This window comes from Hevea brasiliensis, unplaced genomic scaffold (genome assembly GCF_030052815.1).
Source record: "Hevea brasiliensis isolate MT/VB/25A 57/8 unplaced genomic scaffold, ASM3005281v1 Scaf213, whole genome shotgun sequence".
NCBI classification, from domain to species: domain Eukaryota; kingdom Viridiplantae; phylum Streptophyta; class Magnoliopsida; order Malpighiales; family Euphorbiaceae; genus Hevea; species Hevea brasiliensis.
Window position 1 is genome coordinate 17,785 of NW_026614711.1, and position 26,520 is coordinate 44,304.

Here is a 26,520-nt window from a genome sequence, read left to right on the forward strand (position 1 = left end):
GGACTTGGACCAGATCTGCTACAGTGTGGGTTGTCACCTCATCAGTTATTTTTGGTAGGGCTCATGTACATATTAGATTTTGCATTTTTATATTGTATGCAATTAAATGATGTAAATAATTTTGGATTGTATATAAATTGTAAATATTGTACTTGACTCTATATGAATGAAATGTAGTATTTTATTTTCTTGAAAATTGATATGAGCATGAGGAATAATATGATGAATGAATAGATGTAAATGATATGAATTGTTTTAACAGGTAACATGAAACCCACCATGTACTAATAGAACAGAGGGGACTCTGTCTGGGTCTCCATAAAAATGAAATGGAATAAAAAAAAATTTCTACAAGTGAGATAATAAAATTAAATGGACATTAAATTAATATTATAAACGATAAGACAGAATAGGGTGCTCCGGCACCGAATGTAGCACGCCTTACTCGGCTACACTGTAGACGGCAGAGGGGTGTTACAATTTGTGACATTTGTCATTTGTCTAAACAAAGAAAATTGTCCTTTCCACATAGTGAGACACATAGTACTGCTTTGTTTCAACTCATTCATGTAGACATTTGGGGTCCTTGCTCCATATCTTCAATAAATGGACACAAATTCTTTCTAACTGTAGTTGATGACTTTTCTAGACATACATGGATTTTCTTGATGAAAGCCAAATCTGAAGTTAGGTCTCTTCTACAATCCTTTGTTCAAATGATTGAAACACAATTCAATGTTAAAGTCAAGACCATAATAAGTGATAATGGTCCTGAATTTCTTATGAATGATTTTTATGCTTCCAAAGGTATTCTTCATCAAACTAGTTGTGTAGAAACACCCCAACAGAATGGAATTGTTGAAAGAAAACATCAACATATCCTTAACATAGCTAGAGATTTAATTTTTCAATCCAAGTCGCCTAAAACTTTTTGGAATTATGCTGTTCTTCATTCAGTATTCTTGATAAACAGACTTCCCACTCCACTTCTTCAAGAAAAGTCCCCCTTTCAAATTCTTTATAATGAAATCCCTGATTATACCAATTTTAAAGTTTTTGGCTCTCTTTGTTTTGCTTCTACTATCTCTGCTCACAAGTTCAAATTGGATCCAAGGGCTCGAAAGTCTGTGTTTTTGGGCTACAAATCAGGTACTAAGGGCTATGTTTTGGTGGATATTAATTCTAGGGAAATTTTTATATCTAGACATGTTCAATTTCATGAATCTGTTTTTCCATTTTCTCAACCTCATTCTGTTCAACCATTTTCTCAGGTTAATGATACATCATTTACAGATTATTCTTTTCCTTCTTTTCCTTCTTTTCATGGAAATACTTTTTCCTTTTCATCCTCTTCAATTCCTGTTTCCACTAGACAATCCACTAGACAGAGAAGACAACCTACTTATCTTCAAGATTACCATTGCAATCTTTCCCAATCAGCTACATCAACTCATTCATTTACAGGTATCAAGTATCCTTTATCCTCTGTTCTTTCATATGAACATTTATCTCCTTCTCATTCTCATTTTACTCTCAATATAACTTCTCATATTGAACCTAAGACCTATAACCAAACTGTTAAGAGTGAATACTGGAGAGAGGCAATGGCTAATGAAATTGCTGCTCTTAAGCAATATAATACATGGTCTCTTGTTGATCTACCTGCTGGGAAAAATCCAATTGGATGCAAATGGGTTTATAGGATAAAATACAAGTCAGATGGCTCTATTGAGAGGTATAAAGCCAGACTTGTGGCTAAAGGATATACTCAAATAGAAGGGCTGGATTATTTTAACACTTTCTCCCCAGTTGCTAAACTCACTACTATCAGATTGTTGCTTGCCTTAGCTTCTATTAACCATTGGCATCTTCAACAGCTAGATGTCAATAATGCATTTCTACATGGGGAGCTTGATGAGGAGGTTTATATGGTTGTCCCTCCTGGTCTCAATTCTTCAAAGTCAAATCAAGTCTGCAAGCTCCGAAAGTCTTTATATGGTCTTAAATAGGCTAGTAGACAATGGTATTCTAAGTTATCTCAAAAGCTAATCAACTGTGGTTATAGTCAATCCAAATCAAACTATTCTCTCTTTGTTAATAAACATGACTCTTTTCTTTGCCATTTTAGTTTATGTTGATGATGTTATCTTGGCAGGCAATGATATTGATGAAATTAATAGAATCAAGTAGTTTCTTGATGAATCTTTCAAAATCAAGGACTTAAGTGATTTAAAATTTTTCTTGGGATTAGATATTGCAAGATCTAGCGAGGAATTTCCATCACAAAGAAAATATGCATTGGAAATTCTCTTTGATACAGGGTACTTGGTGCCAAACTCTTTAACACCAATGGATTCTCATCATAAACTTAGCAACAATTTAGGAGATCCATTACGACTCTTCCTCTTATTGGAGATTGGTAGGCAAGTTGCTTTATCTCACTACAACCGGACCTAATATTACTTTTGCCATTCAAGAACTCAGTCAATTTCTTTCTAAACCTACTAAGATACACCTTCAAGCTCTACACAAGGTCTTGAGGTACATTAAAAGTTCTCTGGTAAAGGCTTGTTCTTTCCTTCTCGCTTCAACTATCCATCTCAAAGCCTTTAGTGACTCAGTTAGGCGGGTTGCGTGGATACGAGGAGGTCTATTACGAGTTCGATTTACCTTGGTGATTCTCTCATCGGTTGGAAATCTAAAAAGCAAACCACTGTCTCTAAATCATCTTGAAGTATAGTATAGAGCTCTTGCAATACTACTTGTGAAATTCATGGATTGTTTACTTATTAAAAGATCTTCATGTCTCTCATCCTATGCTGCTAGCATTTCTTGTGATAACCAATAAGCTCTTCATATTGCAGCTAACCCCACCTTTCATGAAAGAACTAAACACATAGAACTTGATTTGTCATATTGTTAGAGAGAAGGTTCTTTCCGGATTGATTTACTTGCTTCTGTGGCCTCTTTTGCTCAATTGGTGACATCTTCACCAAGGTTCTTGCAGTCTCACCCTTTCAAACATTTGTGCTCAAGTGGAATGTTAGATATACATTCTCCGACTTGCGAAGGGGGTGGTCTTACGGGAGAATTAAGAAATTAGTTTAATTTATTCAGTTAGCAAACTTTTGTTGACTTTGACTGTTGTAACTAATTCTTCTTTTCTTTCCCGCCTAGCTACTCTGATGTATATAAAAACCAGCTTACCTGATTCAGTAAATAAATCACAATTTCCACGTTATTCATTTTGTAATAATATTCATTTTTGTATATAATTATCATTACGTTATTTTAAAAATAATTGGTTACATTATGTAATTTTCATTTAATTGCATTAAAATCTTTTTGTATTATCAAATAATATAATTAACTATACTATATAATTATGATTGCTGATTACGTCATATCAAACATAGCTAAACATATATAGTTAAGAAACTACCATTGATAAAAATAGAATCCATAACGTTTAACATAAAATACTTTTTAAGAAAATATAATAAAATAAAATAAAATTTCACCTAGATAATTTTTTTTCCTTTCCTTAATAAAATACTGGACAGAAATTAAAAAAAAAAAATCCTAATTATTTTTTTTAAATTTTCCCCTTTCATTAGAGGAAAAGATTTAGATATCGGTGATAAATATCAGTCCAGAGGAATTATTTTATATAATTATTGTATATATAATAAATAAATTTTAATTGTTAATTATGATGGGACATAGATGTAACATAATCAATAATCAATAATTATAATAAAATAATTTTATATACAATAATTGTATTTTCAAACTTTTTCTCAATACCTAAGCCTAGCTGGAGTTCTCGTTAAATAAAATTTAAAAGGCCAAAAACAAATAATTGCAAGGCTTCAAAAAAATGACATATTATTAAGAGTCGGTGTAAACAATATAATTGGTTGATTAATTAATTTAACAAATATATGGCATGGTTAGAAAATGACTGATTTTAACATAAATTTTATTAATCATTTGCAATTAATTGTGTATGCATAGTATTAGGAAGCATTAATTCTCAAATTATTTGAGCAAAAAATTAAACTCAAAATCAACTTTAATTAAATTATGGAATGGTGGAATTTTTTTTTTTATTGCTTAGCAAATTAACTCTAATTAATTTGGGAATTTGCTAACCACCGAATCAGGTTGTAGCAAACCATCAGTCGTCTAGATATTCGGTCTCTGATGGCATTCACACAGACCGGTTGCGAAAAAATTCTCCAAAACTCTTTTTGGAGAATTTGAAATTACGAGTGCTAGCTAAAAGGAAGCTCTCTTAAATGAGAATAGAAGACAAGCTTCGTTTTATAGGTAGTAATTTTTTATAATTATAATTTAACCTTTTAAATTTATTAATTATAAATTGACCCCTATAAGAATTAAAATTTATATAATTAATTTTTACAATTCTTGAATTGTCAAATTAAGTCCATACTTAATTATTAGGACATTAAGCAGTCAAAATAAAATTTATACTTTAATCTATAAGTCTAGAATTATTTTATTTTATTTTTATCAAGTCCAACTTCATAACCTAATTTAATTCATCACTTACAATCTTTATACGTATCGCTCATTAGGTTCCTAATATGTTGGCAACAAACATAATTAGATAAAATTAACACTTTAATTTTATCATCAATTCATAATTGATTAATTATATTTGTATATCATTATTAATATCTAGTAATGTGTAATGACTACTCAAATATTAGAATTTGTCAAAGTGGTTTGACTAACCTTTCTGTGATCAGTTTGTCAATGTAATAATATCCCTTCATCATAATATTCTGATTTATACATTGATGCATGGAATGTGTCTGCTATGTATGAATCATTTATGTCCTCCCAGTGTGAATGATTAATTAAATAAGATCTCAATCTTATTTTACCTTGCACAAGGATTTAACAATCCATACTGGCTAAGGACAATTGAAATATTTTTCTTAATTACCTAAGGTGATGAATTCTATTTTGACAATTAAATATCTCCATATAGTTCATACTGTATCCAACAGCTACCACATTTGTTATCCTTATGTAGAATGACATGTAAGCAGTATCAAAATACAATAATTCCTATATAAGATAACTTAATATCTCAAGTCTAAAGATCACTTACACGACTATCATGCGAGTCTTTCTATAGACACAGGTAAACTTTCATATGGAATCCTCGTGCGGGTCAGTTCAGTAAACTTATCATCACAAACACCTACACGTTGGTTCTAGGTATCTCATATACCTCAGCTTAATGAGGATTACTGCTTCCTTTCATAAAAAAAAAAAAAAAGAATGCAACGTATACTGATTTCAATAGTTATATCAATATTCAGTCTCGATATAACATTGACCAGGAATATTTTTTGAACAATGCTATAATACAGTCAAAATCTTATAATGATAACAATATTATAATTTTCACTACTATGCATATATGTCTAATGGACTTTATCTTTATTAATTAATATTCATTAAAATTAAATTGAACATTAAAGATAAAGCCGCCTTTATTAATAACAAAATATATACACGTATTAAGTGATAATACTTGTAACTAACACATTAACTACAATGCACATATACTAACACATGGAAGATAGAACTTGCAGTTTGGGGAGGGGATGTATATGTCATACACAACTAGAAGTAGTCACTGATGTGAAATTAGTGCCTTTTATGGAAACACAGGAATGCTTTGTTCATTCCTGAAGAAATTGGAAGGATCTGTTTCAGTCTTTACTTTTACTAATCTCTTAAAGTTGTTCTTGAAATACTTCAAACCCCAAACACTGGCTTGTGTAAAGCTGGTGTTGCCATTTTTGTTCCTTCCAAGATCAAGATCCCTATAGTTTAAGTAGGCAGCTCTGGGTGACTTCGACACATATGGTGCCATGTACGAGTACAGACTTCTCATCCACCGCAGAAGCTGCTCCGTTTCCTCTTCCTTATCCCAAGTTACCATGTATTGGATTTTGTATATATTTCCTCTTCTGTGAGGGAATGGTGTTTCTGAGTCCTGAATCTCGCTCATCTTTCCTCCATAAGGTGTCAAGATCAGTTCTGATGTCTCTGCTTCAAGAAGCTTTTTGTATAGCCCTTCCAATCCGGTTTCTGAAATGGGTTCCTTAACATAATCTGATTTTGCTTTGAAGAAGCCCTTGAATTGAGCTGTCCTGTTAAGCAGAAGTTCTGACGATTCGCTTGTTGAGAAACCTGCAAAGTAGAGGACAGATTGAATCCAACTCATTTCAGTGCAGTTTTCGAGCTTTAAACCCAGTTCTGGGAAATTATCTTGCATCACGGGAACAAGTTTTCCTGCCTCTCCAAGATACAATGAATCGAATGAGACTCGAATAGTTTTATTGTTGTTGGAGCTAGCATTCACAACTTCTGTAGCTGCATGGAGGAAAAGGTCTTCAGGAAGCTTATCTCCTATTCTTTGCCACTTCGGAAGAAGCTTGCTTGCACTTTGTTCCAAGGTTTTTGCAACTTTAAAAACTGTTACGGATGGAGGAATTTGAACCAACCTCACTTTCCATGAAAAAATGACTCCAAAGCTCGCTCCTCCTCCTCCTCTAATGGCCCAGAAAAGATCTTCTCCCATGGATTTTTTGTCCAGAATTCTTCCATTAACATCAACTATCTTCGCATCAATAACAGTATCAGCTGCTAATCCGTACTTTCGGAATATGGTCCCGAATCCTCCTCTACTAATGTGTCCCCCAACACCTACAGTCGGACAGCTACCAGCTGCGAAGCCATAGACATTGCTTTTCTCTACAATTTTATAATAGAACTCTCCTAGAGTTGCACCAGATTCAACCCATGCACTCTCCTTTTCTATGTCAATACTGATGGATCTCAGATTGACAAGATCAATCAGCACAAATTTTTCTTCAGAAACATAAGACGAGCCCTCATAATCATGACCTCGACTTCGTATCCTTATCTGCATATCATATGCCTTGGCACAAACAATGGCAGCCTGGATATGAGATTCATTAAATGGGGTGATAATAAATTCAGTTTTCGGAGTTGAAGTGTTCAAGAATCTGAGGTTTCGAACAGAGGATTGAAATACATATGAGTAAGCAGAGGTATTTTTGGCAAGGACAAATTTTGAAATTGGCTTGGAATGATTCTGTGAATGAGAAGAAATGCACTGCAAAAAGCTATCATCAACTGATTCTGAAGTCACAGATGAAAAGGAGACTAAAAGGGTAAGAAGTAACGAAAGAATAACAGAGATTGACATTGCCATTTTTGCTCTGTCTCCTTTCTGAGAGATCAATGAGAGACATTTGATATTTTATAGCGATTAGACACCCACTTTCCTTTTGAAGAATGATCTCTATACATTGAAAGAATGGAAAATTCAAAGTTGAAAATCTAGAAAAGATTCTTAGATAACCACTGGCATATACACATTTTCTTGTTGAGATCATCAGCAAATATTTCAATTCCTCCATGGTTGGAACAGGAATCATTGACAATATGCTTCGGGTAATCGTCGGTATAAGGATAAATGTCTTTAGGCGGTGGTTCTTGTGCCATTCAAGAATCAACCAGTAGCTTCAGGTTTGATTTGATTGCAAAGCAACGCATATGTTTCTTTGTTAGTAATGCAGCTTTAATAATGGAGAGCAAATTTAGTATTTCATGAGTGAGGAGAGGAATATTTCAGAGGCTATTTGATGATGTTTTGTGACATTGAAAAGGCCTAGCTCGATGGTTTTTGAAAGTGACTTGAAAATTAAAAATTAAGCATGTGGAATATTATACCCAATTCACGTTATAAAAATTATAGAGATATTCAATCCCTTCTTTGTAAAAAGCTCCAGTATACGTCGGATTGTTCTGATGCAGATACGATGACAAACAACAGCCAACCTCATTGGCTAGTAGTCAAATGAGCATAGTAGTAGTAGGGAGAAATTTTAGAATACAACACATACAACACAAGATTGAAAGAAATGATAAAGTCCACGAAGAGAGTTTAGATCCAACACATACAGTTTAGCCAATAGAAGTTTAAAAATGTAGATGAATAGGATAATTCATTATTAGAATTATGACTCAAAATCCTAATGGGATTTGGAGAGAGATTTTTTTCTAATTTGAGTGGGAGAAATATTTTAGTGTTATTCCTAAATTGAGTGGGACTCCTAATCAGATAAGGATTGAGGGAATTAACACTATAAATAGTAGAATGATGGAAAAGGTTATTTGACTTTTGCCCATTGAAGAGAGGAGTGAGGCCGTCGCTCATTGTAGAGAAGGGTTTTGCCAATTACTGCGGATTTGGCTCTGCCCATTGATGAGGAGCTTTTGCCCATTGCAGTGAAAAGAGGCTTCAACCTAAGGTGGAGACAGGACATAGAATTCAAGAGGAAGGAATTCTTGTCCATTGGTAAGAGGGCTATTGCCCATATAATTGAAGACACCCTTTGTGGTGTAGTGTTGTAATAGTAAATATATTGAGTTATATCTAGAGGAGGATGAGATGACTAACTAATGTATTTGCTATGAGCAGTGATGTAGTATGGGTTATCTTGGATGTAATTGGGTTGATGGATAGTATAGCTATGAACTTGTAATTGATGATTTATTATTGATGATAGTGGAAGATGGCATGCCCGTCGATGTAGCTCTATGTTAAGAGGATGAACCATGTAAATATTGGTGTTTTGTGTGTTTGCTTTGTTTCTTTATAGTTTACATATTTTCACAGTGCACAATATTCATTATAGCGCTAATTAGCATGATTACTTAGTATATCAAGTTAATCTTGGTAGAAGAGAAGTTGCAGCTCAATATTGTATTCTAAGGGGCCGTTATTGTTTGGTAAATTTTCTTTATTATTTGGTGATATTTATTTTCTTATTGCATAAATTCAAGTAATCCTTTGAAAAATGAAGTATGATGAAGACTACTTCAACTTGTGACAAGGGAAAAAGAAAAAGTAAGCCATTTGATTAATATTTGATAGCATTCAAAATTAAATAACACGGTTCATAGGTATGAAATTATTTTATTTATGCAAAAGAGAAGTCTTACAACATGTGGTAAATAATAAAATGTATGATTATGAATATTAAAAAATTATAGATTTTGATTATGATAGTTAAGAGTGAAAAACAAACAACACAATGGCAAGTCAAATCTCCCTTAACATGAGGAATATGATTTGTGATTAAGAAATGTCATCTTTACGCGTGAAGACTTTTCTTGATTGTGATTATTAGGGAAGAAGAAAGACCGACTTTGTGCAAAGGACTACCAAAACCATCTAGCACGCCTTATACAGTTAATTTTTATAATTTTTTATTATGAATTTTTTTTATTTAAAAAAAATCAATTTGTGGTATCACAATTTAATACAATTGACCATCATTAATTTACTTTACAAATGAATTTAAACTCTCAAAATCATAAGGCAAAGAACTAACTTATATAAAATTATTTAAGAGAATTTTAGTGAATAATCTATTTTTTTAATTAAGAGGTAATCTATATGAAATTATTTAATTTACACACACAAAATATATATTGTGAATTGATAAACTTCAAGTCAAGGTCTCTCATAAAAGGGGAAAAAATATAATTAATTTCATAAATAATATGAAAATAAAGTAAAAGAGAAGTGTTGCTTTTTGTAGAAAATAATTTGATAATAAATATAGAGTAGAAGAAGAGAAAAATATTTGGCACAAATGATAGCTATAAAACCAAAAAATACGCTCAATAAACGTGCACTTTCATTGAAGATGGTAACTATTTTGAAATGTATTTATCATATTTAATTAATGTGTTTGTATGCCTATATGAATTAAAGATGTAAATTAAATTTGTAATTTTAACAGCTTGATAAAAATTTTTTATTACAATAATATTTAAAAAATATTTTTTATTATAATAATATGTTTATTAAAATAATATATTATTTATAGCAGTCATAAGAGTAACATCTCCGTAAGGGATTTTTTATTACATGCCATTACTTCACTCCTCTCTAGATTAATAAATTTGTGTATAATGGGTAAATGGTTAATGGGAGTTAATAGTTAACCTTGACGTATCGAATAAGGTTAATAAGGGGCAACTCATTACATGAGTAATTCAATTAAATTTTATGATAAAGATAAATTTACTATGAATTTCAATAACCTTAATTAAACTTTTTCAAATTTTAATGCCAATTCGATTTAAAAATGAATTATGAAAACATTGGATTTTATTTATTTATATTATTATTTGTCTATTACCGTGTTTAAGATATCCTCATTTAAATTTGTTAAAAAAATACACAAAAAATTTATATCATAATATTATAGAAAATGAATCAAATGATATAAAAAATTTTTAATTTTATATAATTGACGTAAAGCCAAGGTCTCCTCAAAAGTTGAAGTATCAACAAAAGGAATATATCAATTAATGCCAATCACAAATAGTTTAATTAGTTTTTCTCTACTTTAAAAGTGAAAAAAAAAAAAGAGAAATCTTGAATTTAATTATTCTCATTTATCTATTTTAATCCGCTAGTTATTATTTGATCCCTCATGCCTCCATTGAATATATATATATATATATATATATATACACTCTCCTCCATTATGTCAACTAATATTTTTTTAGGCTTATTGAAAAGATAATTATCTGATGCATACATTTTGCATAACCATTTAGGTTTAATTTCATAGCCATTTTATTTGATTATTAGTCACTTTTAGCTAATTTCATTAGTTATTTAGTTAGTTTTTCATAATTGTCAATTTTGGATTAATTTGTAATTTTTACTTTGTTTTGTAGGAAAAATGGTATTTTTGATGGACTAAAAAGAAATTTTGTCATTGAGGAGTGATCTCTACAGCCAAAGATGCCAAAAACAAGTTTCAAAGTTGAAATATGCATTGGCCAAATTGCGCATAACTTGCCGCATAAGCCATGCAAATCTGCATAAGGAGAAAAATCACTGTTCTAATACCTGCCGAATTGTGCATAAGGAGAGTGCATGGCTTATGCAGATTCACGCCCCCTTATGCAATCTCACGGAATTGTGCATAACCTATGCGCCTGGTCATCTGATTTCGCATAAGTGAGCCAAAACCAGCGCGCATAAGGGACTGCATGACTTATGCAGTCCACTTATGCAGTCCCACAAAGATTTCATTAATGAGTTGGCAGAAGATTCCCTCAGAAAATCCCTCCTAAAACACACCATTTTAGGGCTCCATGTCAGAAAATGCTATAAATAGCCTCATTTCCCATTTTAGAAAGGAGACAAGGAGGAATAATTAAAAAGGGAGAAGAGAGGAGGAGCAGCTGAGGAGTCACAAACCTCTCCCACACCATTTCCAATCAGATTTGGAGATTTCTTTCTTTTCTTACATTTTTCCTACATTTCTAGTGTTGAGCTTTTTGTTTCTTAGCTTAGATTAAAGCTTTATTTCCATATAAACTCAGTATATCTTGTAATTATTATGGATAGTGAGTAGTTTTACTTTAATTCTGAAGTAAGGGATGTAATATTTTAGTTATTTTTGTGGATTTGAACTGGGTTAGTCCCAATTTAATGAATTTATGAGGTTTAATCCATTTCTTATGTGCTTATTCACATGCTTAATGAAGGGCCCCATTAAGTTATGTTCTTAATCCTTGGTTGAAGCACCGAAAGGAGAAAACCAAGTGATAGTTAATCAAGAAATTGGACTTAATCAACTTAGATCTAGAAATAGACTAAGGGTTAAGAGGGTTTTAATAGATTGATTAAAGAACCTAATGGGTCTTGGTTAATTTTAACTCCACGAAAGTAAGATTAAGTTAATTAAGGCACTCTTTGTCTCACTCGAAAGAGTTTTCAAGGGATTTTAGAATTAATCTCCTTTAAACCCATAAATTTCATGGATTGGGCTAGCTAGGAAAAATCCCAAAATGACTTAAATATGAACCCTTAACTCCAGAATCGTCTTTCATCAATTATTGCTTGGAATTTTACTTTTGAGAGTTTAGTTTAATCTCATTTTATTAATTTTCATTATTATCAATTTCTTTATTTTGCGAATTATTAAATTAGTCATTGTTTGAATTTAGTTTTGCATTTTCATACCTTATGCTTCAAATTCCTAAATTTCTTTTATCAATTTGATTAAAATACAATTTTAACATATTTTATTTTACATCAAAAATTCAATCATTAACACAACTCCTCGTGGGAACGATATCTTTTTCTATACTACTTGAACGACCCGTGCACTTGCGGTTGGGACACATCAAGTTTTTGGCGCCGTTGCCGGGGAGTTGTTTGTTTAAGATTGAATTCTTGATTATTTTAGTGTTTATAGTTTTATCTTTGTTATCTTTTCATTTTGTGTTTGTTTGTTCTTTTTTAGGTACTCTTAATCTTTTATGAGAAGAGCTAGAAGCACAAGTGACACATCCTTATTATTTAATCCTGAAATTGAGAAGTTTTGTAGAGCCAACAAGAAAGAAACCAGAAGAAGAAAAGAAGCATTGAGAGCAGCTGAAATTGAACAAGAAATGGCTGAAGAAAGAGTTGGAATCGGTGGTGATAATGCTGAAAATGATCGAAACAATGAAAATGCAGCTCATGGTGAAGAAGTTGTAAATGCTAATGTGCCTAAGGGAAGTATGATGGATCACGCATTTCCTCATTTTGATGATTTAAGAGAGAGTATAGCAAGACCAAGAATTGATGCAAATAGTTATAAGATGGATTTTGGAGTACTACAAATGATTCAGAATTCTCAATTTGGAGGTCATCCTTCAGAAAATCCTCATACTCATCTTAAGAAGTTTGTTATGATCTGTGACATGCAAAAGCAACCAGGAGTGTCTGATGATGCAGCAAGGCTAAAATTGTTTCCATTCTCTTTGAAAGATAGAGCATTGGATTGGCTTGATTCTTTACTTTACAACTCAATTACAAATTGGGAGCAGCTCACTGATGCATTTCTTGCCCAATACTTTCCACCTGGAAAAACTCAAGAGTTGAGGAATCAAATGGTTGCTTTTAGACCAAGAGAAGATGAGACTCTTTATGAGTCATGGATGAGATGGAAGGAATTGGAGAGACAATGTCCACATCATGCTATTCCTAAATGGATGATAAACCAGAATTTTTACACAAATGTCACTCCTGCTATCAGAGGAATCATTGATGCTCAAACTGGAGGGGAATTCATCATTAAGCATGAAGATGAAGCTTATGAGTTGTTAGAGAAAATAGCAAAGAACAGTCATCTATGGAGTAGTCCAAGAGGGTCAACTCCAACTCAAAAAAGGCAAGTTGCTGGAATGTATGAGCTTGATCCATTCAACATGATCAATGCCAAATTTGATGCACTCACTAATGTCCTTGCTAAGAAAATGGAGGATTTAAGCATGCTAGTTAGTTCATCATCATGCTCTGGAAGTTCTCAACAAGTTACTTATGCAGAAGGAACAATGAGCTATGGAGTAGATTATCCTTCATATGCTTGGAGGAATCATCCTAATTTTTCATGGGGGAATCAGCAAAATCAAGCTTCAACTCAGAACTTTTCACCACAACAACAAGGGCATCAATACCAACAACCTTGGCAACCACCACCTAGTTTTCAGCAAAAGAATGCAAATCCTGCACCTCTACCAAAACAGCAAGAACAAAGTTCCACCACAAAGGCTTTATTACAACAAATTCTTGCTAATCAAACTAAGCATGATGAAGAGATAAGAGAGATGAAGGCAAGGCTGGAACAAATGCAAACACACAATAGGATGCTAGAAAATCAGATTGCACAACAAGCATGCTCATCAAGTACAAATTCTATGGGGAAACTTCCTAGTCAAACAGAAAATCCAAGGGAGCAATGTCATGCCATCACACTGAGGAGTGGTAAAATAATGCATACTGAGAAGAGTGAAAAAGTTGAGAAGAGAGAAAATGAGAAAGATGTCGAGGGAGATGAAAAACAAGAGAGTGCAGAAAAAGGTAAAGAGGAGGTTGAAGAGAAAGAAGAGAAATACATACTTCCAGAGCCTTACAAGCCACAGCTTCCCTTTCCACAGAGATTTCAAAAAGCCAAGCTTGATAAGCAATTTGGGAAGTTCTTAGAGGTTTTGAAGAAGCTATATATAAATGTGCCTTTTATCGATGCTCTTTCCCAAATGCCTTCTTTTGCTAAGTTTCTGAAAGAAATTCTCTCAAACAAAAGAAGACTTGAAGATTATGAGACTGTAGCCTTAACTGAGGAATGCAGTGCTATCCTCCAAAGGAAACTTCCTCCAAAGCTCAAAGATCCAGGGAGTTTTTCAATTCCATGCCACATTGGGGAATCATGTTCTACAAAAGCTTTATGTGATCTAGGGGCTAGTGTTAGCCTTATGCCCCTCTCCATTTATGAGAAGCTCAATATGGGAGATCTTAAGCCAACCCACATTTCTCTTCAGTTAGCTGACAGATCAATTAAGTATCCTGAAGGAATTTTAGAGAATGTGCCTTTGAAGGTTGGGAAATTCTATATACCTGTTGACTTTGTCATCTTGGACATGGAAGAGGATTCTAATATCCCAATCATTTTGGGGAGGCCTTTCCTAGCTACAGCTGGTGCTTTGATTGACGTGAAAGGTGAAAAGCTTACTCTTAGAGTCGGAGAGGATCAGTTAGTCTTCAATATTGGCAATGAGAAAAAGAAGCAACATGAAGATGTAGACTCTTGTTTGAAAATTGATATAGTTGATGAGTTAGCAAAAGAGCATTTTAGAAAGAGCTATCCAAAGGCTTATCTTGAAAGTTGTTTTGTCCATGAAGGGACTATCAATAATGAAAATCCAAAAGAGGCTGTATTTGCACAATATTTGAAGAGTAATCCACCTTGTCATATGGCACCAATCTTTCAACTTGAGCAAGTGGAGAAAAGTGAGGTCAAGCAACCATCTCTCAAAGAAAAAGATGCACCAAAGGTTGTCAAGAAAGAAATGGTTGGATTTTTAGACAAAGCAACAAGAATCTTCTCATATGATGGAAAGAAAATGAAGTATAGATTCATTGAAGCACCTATTGGAAACAGAGGCAATAAATTCCAATTTCAACCACCATGAAGCATGAAAAGGGTCAAGCTAAGGACCATAAATTAGCGCTCTTGGGAGGCACCCTAAGTTCTTTTATTTTCTTTTTTGTTGATTTACTTTTATTTACATTGCTTTTGTTTTTATCTTGAATCTCCCCAAATTCAATTTTTGACATTGTTGAATCTTGTCCCTTGTAGATGTATTTCAATGGAGGAAGGTTTGCCTCCTGGTTTATGCAGAGAAAAAAAAATGAAATTTTGCAGCAAAGGAGGGGTCTGCAGCAGATGGTTTATGTTTCTTGGTGAGGTTGGTTGTGTAACTTTTAAGTATTTGTGCTTATAATGTTAATATGGTGGTAAGTGAGTCATTTTTGCAGTTTTGAGCTTATTTGGGTTGTGGGATTTAAGGTGGAAATGCTGCATTTTTCTTGGCAAAACTTGGGGAGTCCATTCTCATTTGTGGATAGATGCAACTTTATGCAGATTTTATTGAGTTTTAATGTGTCAAATGCTAATTTGCAGAATTTCATTGAAATGGCATGATTCACAAATGCCTTTTATGCAGGATCCACTTCTACAAGCTTGTGTGATGCAATTTTGATGGACTTTGTATATATTGATGTGTTTTTGGTGAAAATTTCTCATGGTTTATGCTTCATGGAATTATATTTTTTCATTCTAGGGTATTTTCCACACTTGCAAATCATTTTCAATTGTAATCTCAATCTTGTTGAATTGTGCATAAGCAATTGCATAGCTTGTGCAGCTTTTAGATCACAAATCTTGCCATTTTCTCATTTTGCTAAAAACTGCATAAATAACTGCATAGCTAATGCAATACTGCATAACCACAATTCTTGCCATTTTTCACTTCTGTTGCAAACTGCATAAGGATGAGCATAGCTTATGCAACTCTGCATAGCCACATTTTGTCAAATTTCATATCTGCCAAGACTTGCATAAGAGGAGCGCATGACTTATGCACTTCTGCATGACTTCAAATCCTGCATTTTCTCTTTCCACTGAGACCTGCATAAGGAGAGTGCATAGCTTATGCACTTCCGCATGACCACACTCTCCAAAAACCAAAACCTGCCGAGACTTGCATAAGGAGTGTGCATGACTTATGCACTTCCGCATAACCACCAACTCTGAATTCCAAAACCTGCCGAGAGGTGCATAAGCGGAGTGCATAAGTTATGCACTTTCGCATAACCACAAATTCTGGAAATCAAAATCTGCCGAAACTTGCATAAGGCAATGCATAGGTCATGCACTTCTGCATAACTGACTTTTTCCACTACAAATTTCAGCTGAAACCTGCATGACCAAGCGCATAAGTTATGCACTCTTGCACAACCAGTTTTTCAGACTCCCATTTTCTATCGAAACCTGCACAACTTAGTGCATAACTTATGCAGTTTCGCACCACTCAACTTACTGTTATTTCATTTTTGCCGAAACTTGCATGAGGACCTGCATAACTTGTGCACTATCACCTCCATCCCAGCCACCACCTCAACAGCAGCACCCCCATCTAGTTCAGCAGCAGACCATTTAGACAAGGGTAAAGCCATAAAAAATAGATTGATTCTTGATCTATTCTTGTTTAGCTTCTAGTAGTTTCCCTTTATATACAGTGTTTACATTTTTAAGGTTGCTGGAACAAATTTAACTTGCTTTTCCTGACCCACAATTCTTTTCATTTTTTTTTCTATTATATAATTTTGCTGCAGTTTTTAGTCCACTGCACAACTTGTGTAGTTATTTATGCAACTCATTTCAAGGTTTTGTGCAGTTTGTATGCAACTTGTGCCTGCTTATGCACTGTATATATTTACATACCTCTGCTGGTGTTTGCACATTTTTCCTTGATATATCATTATGTTGCAGCTTTTCAATATACTGCACAGGCTGTGAAACTCCTTCTGCAAATGTTCTGCATAGCCTGTGCAGTCCCTTATACAACTCATGCCATACTGCACAGCTTATGCACTCTCCTTATGCACCTGTTCTATACAGCATTTATTCTGCATAACTTGTGCAACTTTTTTATGCATCACCATCATCTCTAGAATTCATATTTTAGCTGCTAAATCACTGTCCTATGCCAGGTAACCTTTCACATTTGCTTTTCATTTCACTAATACCTGGTTATTCATTTTTAACTTGAATTTCACTATGCACTACCTTAGACATTGAGGACAATGTCCAATTTTGAGTTTGGGGGTATGCATTAATGTTTTAATTTTGATTTTTGCAAAAAGTTTTCACATTTTAATATAGGAAATAGTAAAAAAAAAAAAATTCATTCCATTTCATTAGCATACACATACATTGTAATTAGATTGCATACATTATATTGTACATATATACATACATTACACATTATCTAGGAATCATACCATATAGATATTACAAATAGATTTGTTTTATTTAGTTAATGCATTGCTCATTTTTAGGAATCATGCATCATGCATTAAAATCTTTTGCCAAATCCCTTGAGTATTGAAAAGTTGCCTATGAGAGTGATTTGACTTACCTTTAGTTGGGTTTGTGGATTGAAAGTTTCCTAAGAGGTGCAAAGCTTTGAAGTGTCTATCCCTTGCCTATATCTTCTTAGCCAAAAAGCCACCCAACTAGTCCTTTAGAGATTGGAGTGTTTAGAGGGAGTTATTGGATATAAGGTAGTCAAATGATGTCTCACCAATCCTAGAACAAATTTTCTAAACCTTTCAAGGTGAAATACCAGCTTGTACTTGAAAAGAGAGATGATTAGGCATTCTTTGATTTAAACCTTCTCATTTTAAACCTTTGGCCCTTTTCCTAATTAAAATTGACCCTTGCAAACCCCTTTTGAGCCTTTTTATCCCTAATTTTTCTTGAATCCCTTATTGCTACCTAGCCAATGAACCAAACACTCCAACACTTTTCATGAGAATAATTATTTACAATATTAGGTACGTAAAAAAAAAAAGAGAAAAAGAAAAGAAAAGAGAAGAAAAAATATATACAATAAAAGGGAGAAGAAATGCTTGTCATCTTGTAAAAGTGCTAGAATATGTGTTTTTCATTATTGTCATTCAAATTGAAAGAAATCCACCCAAAGTATTAAAAGAAATGAGTTTGGGGGTGGCAATTTTAGGGACAAGCATCAAAAGAAAATGCAAAATACAAGTTTAAAGTATCAAAATGTCCCTCCATTTTTATGTTTTTTGTAAAATATGCTAGCACTTGACAATTCTCATTGCGCATTTCTCCCCTCTCTATATATAAAAAAAAAAAGAGAAAAAGAAAAAAATATAATAAAATAAGAAGTGTACCTTATGTTTCAAAATTGAAAATATTCTCATGCTTTGAATCCTCTTTACCCATATTTCTTCTTAGCCTCATTTTGAACCCCATGGCCCCATTACATCCCTAAAAAGACCTTTGATCTCTTGATAGTACTTGCTACAGTAGTGGAGATAGGAGTAGGGAATTTGCCTATGGGATTGGAAAATTATCTATTCATTCATTTAATTCCATCATTCTATATAGAGACACTTTGCCTATTGATTGTCCTAGAATTCCTTTTGAGCATGACTTTCTCTTTTGATTGGTTGGTTTGGGGATTTTGAATGATAATTGACTTGATGGCTAAGCGGTGAAAGCTTGGATAAGCATTAGATTCTTTGCATTTTGAAGGATGGGTATATGGATTGTTGGTGTGGCTAAAGGTGTGTTAAATTACTTTAATAGGTAATTTTCATAGCTCTTTGGATAAGGCACCCCTAAAAAAAAATTTTGCATCACATTTTAAAGTTTGCTTGAGGACAAGCAAAAGCTTGAGTTTGTGGGTATTTGATGCATACATTTTGTATAACCATTTAGGTTTAATTTCATAGCCATTTTATTTGATTATTAGTCACTTTTATCTAATTTCATTAGTTATTTAGTTAGTTTTTCATAATTGTCAATTTTGGATTAATTTGTAAGTTTTACTTTGTTTTGTAGGAAAAATGGTATTTTTGATGGACTAAAAAGAAATTTTGTCATTGAGGAGTGATCTCTACAGCCAAAGATGCCAAAAACAAGTTTCAAAGTTGAAATATGCATTGGCCAAATTGCGCATAACTTGCCGCATAAGCCATGCAAATCTGCATAAGGAGAAAAATCACTGTTCCAATACCTGCCGAATTGTGCATAAGGAGAGTGCATGGCTTATGCAGATTCACGCCCCCTTATGCAATCTCACGGAATTGTGCATAACCTATGCGCCTGGTCATGCAGTTTCGCATAAGTGAGCTAGAAACGATCAGCGCATAAGGGTGCATGACTTATGCAGTCCACTTATGCGATCCACAAAGATTTCATTAATGAGCTGGCAGAAGATTCCCTCAGAAAATCCCTCCTAAAACACACCATTTTAGGGCTCCATGTCAGAAAATGCTATAAATAGCCTCATTTCCCATTTTAGAAAGGAGACAAGGAGGAATAATTAAAAAGGGAGAAGAGAGGAGGAGCAGCTGAGGAGTCACAAACCTCTCCCACACCATTTCCAATCAGATTTGGAGATTTCTTTCTTTTCTTACATTTTTCCTACATTTCTAGTGTTGAGCTTTTTGTTTCTTAGCTTAGATTAAAGCTTTATTTCTATATAAACTCAGTATATCTTGTAATTATTATGGATAGTGAGTAGTTTTACTTTGATTCTGGAGTAAGGGATGTAATATTTTAGTTATTTTTGTGGATTTGAACTGGGTTAGTCCCAATTTAATGAATTTATGAGGTTTAATCCATTTCTTGTGTGCTTATTCACATGCTTAATGAAGGGCCCCATTAAGTTATGTTCTTAATCCTTGGTTGAAGCACCGAAAGGAGAAAACCAAGTGATAGTTAATCAAGAAATTGGACTTAATCAACTTAGATCTAGAAATAGACTAAGGGTTAAGAGGGTTTTAATAGATTGATTAAAGAACCTAATGGGTCTTGGTTAATTTTAACTCCACGAAAGTAGGATTAAGTTAATTAAGGCACTCTTTGTCTCACTCGAAAGAGTTTTCAAGGGATTTTAGAATTAATCTCCTTTAAACCCATAAATTTCATGGATTGGGCTAGCTAGGAAAAATCCCAAAATGACTTAAATATGAACCCTTAACTCCAGAATCGTCTTTCATCAATTATTGCTTGGAATTTTACTTTTGAGAGTTTAGTTTAATCTCATTTTATTAATTTTCATTATTATCAATTTCTTTATTTTGCGAATTATTAAATTAGTCATTGTTTGAATTTAGTTTTGCATTTTCATACCTTATGCTTCAAATTCCTAAATTTCTTTTATCAATTTGATTAAAATACAATTTTAACATATTTTATTTTACATCAAAAATTCAATCATTAACACAACTCCTCGTGAGAACGATATCTTTTTCTATACTACTTGAACGACCCGTGCACTTGCGGTTGGGACACATCATTATCAAAATAAAAATTATGGAAGAAGGATAAATACAATAATATTGGATTTTCAATGATAATTATAAAAAAGTTAAAAAATAAAATTTCAAATTCAAATAATGAAAATTAGATAAAATTTTAATTACTTTAAAAACTTTAGTCAATTCTAATAAAATTAAAAGGATTAAATAAAATGGACAAAATGCAATAAAATTTAATTTTTATTTATTTATTTATTTGGTAGTAGATTTTTTTTTAAGAAACATATTAAACTAATAGTCAAGTAAACTAAGCCAAATAGCATGACAGTCATTTAATGCAATGCACGAAAATCCAAGATCTAGTAAAATATCAGTAATGCTAATAGAAAATTATATATATATATATATATATATATATATATATATATATATATATATATATATATATATATATATATATAAGAGTAAAGGGGACATATTTTTGTATTTCTATTGATTTAGTATTTCTATTTATTTTTTTTTAAATTTAAATTTTTTTCCCTATATTTTTATGTTTTGATTGAACCAATTAACATATTTTTGAAATTTTAATTTAATATTTTTATATAATTATTAATTATTACATTAGAAATATTTTATTATTATTAAAATGATTGATGATGGGATTGACTTTTAATTCAAGGTCTCCCATAACAGTTTTCTTAAATAATAAGATATAATAAAATAAAAGAGAAGTGTTGCTTGTGGTGGAAAATAATGGCATTTGATAATGAATATAGACTGAAAAAAAGGAAGACTTGTGATAGAAACCAAACAACACGCACCACAGAAATTGCTAAAAATATATATATAACTGCGTTTAAGAGATCTTCATTTTAAATTGCTCAAAAATAGAAAAAAAAAATTATATTTAGTATTTCAGTTAAAGGGGACATGAACCACTCTTTATTTAGTATTTCTATTTATTATTATTATTTTTTAAAAAAATTTAAATTTTTTTCCCTATATTTTTATGTTTTGATTGAACCAATTAACATATTTTTGAAATTTTAATTTAATATTTTTATATAATTATTAATTATTACATTAGAAATATAACTATATTCATTGTATATGTTTCCATTTTTAATATTTTATTATTATTAAAATGATTGATGATGGGATTGACTTTTAATTCAAGGTCTCCCATAACAGTTTTCTTAAATAATAAGATATAATAAAATAAAAGAGAAATCTTGCTTGTGGTGGAAAATAATGGCATTTGATAATATGAATATAGACTGAAAAAAAGGAAGACTTGTGATAGAAACCAAACAACACGCTCAACATGCACCACAGCACGGCAAGTCATCTCGGTTCGTCAAGTCAAGTCAAGTCTCGGTGAATACACAATGGCAAGTCAAGTCTCCCTTCAAATGATGAATATAATTTATAAAAATGCGCTGATGATATCGAAGGTGACAATAGCAATCATAAACTATAAAATTTTGTTAAAAAGTAATTTTATATAAAATAATATAACAAAAATTTATATAAAGCTGAGGAATAATGAATCCACATCAACATTAATACTAAAGTAAATTGAACCAAACAGCACGACAACTTTTAATTTGATACAATGCAGAGATAAAAGTTCAATAAAATATTAATTATATCAACTGAAAAAATAAAATGAAACTTAATTAATAAACTGAAATATAAAATATTAATATATCCATTCATTTTAAATTTCAAACTAGTTTTATATAATAAATTTCTCACATTTTTCAATTTCACTTTATTTAACATGTTAATTTATGATTTTGAATAATCAACCTAATAAAATGATGTTTTATAAATTTATAATTTAATTTCTTTCACAATTTTTAAATATTAAAAACCATAACTCACAATTACCTAATGTGCATTTATTTAAAATATTTTTTTAAGAAAAAAAAAAGCAATCATAAACTATAACATTTTGTTAAAACGTAATTTCTTAAATTTTACAAATTCATTTAATTTATTATGTTAGTTTATGATTTTGAATAATCAATCTAATAAAATAACGTTTTATAAATATATAATTTAATTTCTTTCTCAATTTTTAATCATAAAAAATATAATTCACAATAATTTCATGTGTTTTTTAATTTTTTTCTTTAGAAAGCAATTATAAATTATAATTTTTTTTAAATTAATTAATTATAGTTGCAAAATAAATTAATATTATTATGAAATTTTTTAATTTGAAAAATAAATGAATTATTATATATATAATTTGTTATCGTTAATCTGTTTTATCAGATTTATTGAAATGTTATAGCACAAATTGTTGTTAAGAATTAATTTATAAAAAATTATTTAAGAGAAATTTAGTGAATAATAATAATAATAATAATAATAATATAAATTAAATAAATTTATTATTATTATTATTATTATTATTATTATTATTATTATTATTATTATTATTATTATTATTATTATTATTATTATTATTATTATTATTATCATTAAGAGAGATTTATTGCTGAGAAGATAACAAACAAATATAACAATGCTTATGTGTGTGTGGTGTACTGTTTGAGAGTGTGTTATCTGTGAATAATAATTAAAAAAAAAAAACTAAGTGTGCTTTTATGTGGTGTGGTGCTATATTATATTTTTTGGGTGCCCTCATGCATAAGGGGTTGGTCATTTAGGATTTCACATTGCTTGTAGAAAGTGTGTAGGATATATAATTTAGTGTGTCTTGACAAAATTATTATAATTTTGTTAAGGTGTATGTGTTGTATCTAAATATAACAAATATAACAAATATATTAGAAGGGCTGGATTATTTTGACACTTTCTCCCCAGTTGCTAAACTCACTACTATCAGATTGTTGCTTGCCTTAGCTTCTATTAACCATTGGCATCTTCAACAGCTAGATGTCAATAATGCATTTCTACATGGGGAGCTTGATGAGGAGGTTTATATGGTTGTCCCTCCTGGTCTCAATTCTTCAAAGTCAAATCAAGTCTGCAAGCTCCGAAAGTCTTTATATGGTCTTAAATAGGCTAGTAGACAATGGTATTCTAAGTTATCTCAAAAGCTAATCAACTGTGGTTATAGTCAATCCAAATCAAACTATTCTCTCTTTGTTAATAAACATGACAGCTCTTTTACTGCCATTTTAGTTTATGTTGATGATGTTATCTTGGCAGGCAATGATATTGATGAAATTAATAGAATCAAGCAGTTTCTTGATGAATCTTTCAAAATCAAGGACTTAAGTGATTTAAAATTTTTCTTGGGATTAGATATTGCAAGATCTAAAGCAGGAATTTCCATCTGTCAAAGAAAATATGCATTGGAAATTCTCTTTGATACAGGGTACTTGGCTGCCAAACCTGCTACAACACCAATGGATTCTCATCTTAAACTTAGCAACAATTTAGGAGATCCATTACCTGACTCTTCCTCTTATAGGAGATTGGTAGGCAAGTTGCTTTATCTCACTACAACCAGACCTAATATTACTTTTGCCATTCAGCAACTCAGTCAATTTCTTTCTAAACCTACTGAGATACACCTTCAAGCTCTACACAGGGTCTTGAGGTACATTAAAAGTTCTCCTGGTAAAGGCTTGTTCTTTCCTTCTGCTTCAACTATCCATCTCAAAGCCTTTAGTGACTCAGATTAGGCAGGTTGCGTGGATACGAGGAGGTCTGTTACAGGATTCAGTATTTACCTTGGTGATTCTCTCATCAGTTGGAAATCTAAAAAGCAAACCACTGTCTCTAAATCATCTTCAGAAGTAGAGTATAGAGCTCTTGCAGCTACTACTTGTGAAATTCAGTGGATTGTTTACTTATTAAAAGATCTTCATGTCTCTCATCCTATGCCTGCTAGCATTTACTGTGACAACCAATCAGCTCTTCATATTGCAGCTAACCCCACCTTTCATGAAAGAACTAAACACATAGAACTTGACTGTCATATTGTTAGAGAGAAGGTTCTTTCCGGATTGATTCACTTGCTTCCTGTGGCCTCTTCTGCTCAATTGGCTGACATCTTCACCAAGGCTCTTGCAGTCTCACCCTTTCAAACATTGGTGCTCAAGCTGGGAATGTTAGATATACATTCTCCAGCTTGCGGGGGGGTCTTACCAGAGAATTAAGAAATTAGTTTTATTTATTCAGTTAGCAAACTTTTGTTGACTTTGACTGTTGTAACTAATTCTTCTTTTCTTTCCCGCCTAGCTACTCTGATGTATATAAAAACCAGCTTACCTGATTCAGTAAATAAATCACAATTTCCACGTTATTCATTTTGTAATAATATTCATTTTTGTATATAATTATCATTACGTTATTTTAAAAATAATTGGTTACATTATTTAATTTTCATTTCATTGCATTAAAATCTTTTTGTATTACCAAATAATATAATTAACTATACTATATAATTATGATTGATGATTACGTCATATCAATCATAGCTAAACGTATATAGTTAAGAAACTACCATTGATAAAAATAGAATCCATAACGTTTAACATAAAATACTTTTTAAGAAAATATAATAAAATAAAATAAAATTTCACCTAGATAATTTTTTTCCTTTCCTTAATAAAATACTGGACAGAAATTAAAAAAAAAATCCTAATTATTTTTTAAAAATTTTCCCCTTTCATTAGAGGAAAAGATTTGGATATTGGTGATAAATATCAGTCCAAAGGAATTATTTTATATAATTATTGTATATATAATAAATAAAATTTAATTCTTAATTATGATGGGACTTAGATGTAACATAATCAATAATCAATAATTATAATAAAATAATTTTATATACAATAATTGTATTTTAAAACTTTTTCTCAATACTTAAGCCTAGCTGGAGTTCTCGTTAAATAAAATTTAAAAGGCCAAAAACAAATAATTGGAAGGCTTAAAAAAAAGACGTATTATTAAGAGTCAGTGTAAACAATATAATTGGTTGATTAATTAATTTAACAAATATATGGCATGGTTAGAAAATGACTGATTTTAACATAAATTTTATTAATCATTTGCAATTAATTGTGTATGCATAGTGTTAGGAAGCATTAATTCTCAAATTATTTGAGCAAAAAATTAAACTCAAAATCAACTTTAATTAAATTATGGAATGGTGGAATTTTTTTTTTATTGCTTAGCAAATTAACTCTAATTAATTTGGGAATTTGCTAACCACCGAATCAGGTTGTAGCAAACCATCAATCGTCTAGATATCCGGTCTCTGATGGCATTCACACAGACCGGTTGCGAGAAAATTCTCCAAAACTCTTTTTAGAGAATTTGAAATTATGAGTGCTAGCTAAAAGGAAGCTCTCTTAAATGAGAATAGAAGACAAGCTTCGTTTTATAGGTAGTAATTTTTTATAATTATAATTTAACCTTTTAAATTTATTAATTATAAATTGACCCCTATAAGAATTAAAATTTATATAATTAATTTTTACAATTCTTGAATTGATAAACTTCAAGTCAAGGTCTCTCATAAAAGGGGAAAAAAATATAATTAATTTCATAAATAATATGAAAATAAAGTAAAAGAGAAGTGTTGCTTTTTGTAGAAAATAATTTGATAATAAATATAGAGTAGAAGAAGAGAAAAATATTTGGCACAAATGATAGCTATAAAACCAAAAAATACGCTCAATAAACGTGCACTTTCATTGAAGATGGTAACTATTTTGAAATGTATTTATCATATTTAATTAATGTGTTTGTATGCCTATATGAATTAAAGATGTAAATTAAATTTGTAATTTTAACAGCTTGATAAAAATTTTTTATTACAATAATATTTAAAAAATATTTTTTATTATAATAATATGTTTATTAAAATAATATATTATTTATAGCAGTCATAAGAGTAACATCTCCGTAAGGGATTTTTTATTACATGCCATTACTTCACTCCTCTCTAGGTTAATAAATTTGTGTATAATGGGTAAATGGTTAATGGGAGTTAACAGTTAACCTTAACGTTT

General features: G+C 31.3%; 1 protein-coding gene, 1 non-coding gene and 1 pseudogene across 2 annotated transcripts; 1 reads left to right on the plus strand and 2 right to left on the minus strand.

The window, feature by feature from the left end:
* Positions 1–5,506: 5,506 nt before the first annotated feature.
* Positions 5,507–7,304, minus strand: LOC131176663 (tetrahydroberberine oxidase-like). The gene has a single exon (XM_058141734.1). The coding sequence runs from the start codon at positions 7,283–7,285 to the stop codon at positions 5,699–5,701; it is 1,587 nt and encodes a 528-aa protein (XP_057997717.1). The 5' UTR covers positions 7,286–7,304; the 3' UTR covers positions 5,507–5,698.
* Positions 7,305–7,549: 245 nt separating this feature from the next.
* LOC131176664 (uncharacterized mitochondrial protein AtMg00810-like) lies at positions 7,550–24,660 on the plus strand (annotated as a pseudogene).
* LOC131176667 (small nucleolar RNA R71) lies at positions 13,032–13,139 on the minus strand. Its single transcript, XR_009146623.1, has one exon. It is a non-coding gene; the product is annotated as a small nucleolar RNA R71 (small nucleolar RNA).
* Positions 24,661–26,520: the final 1,860 nt, after the last annotated feature.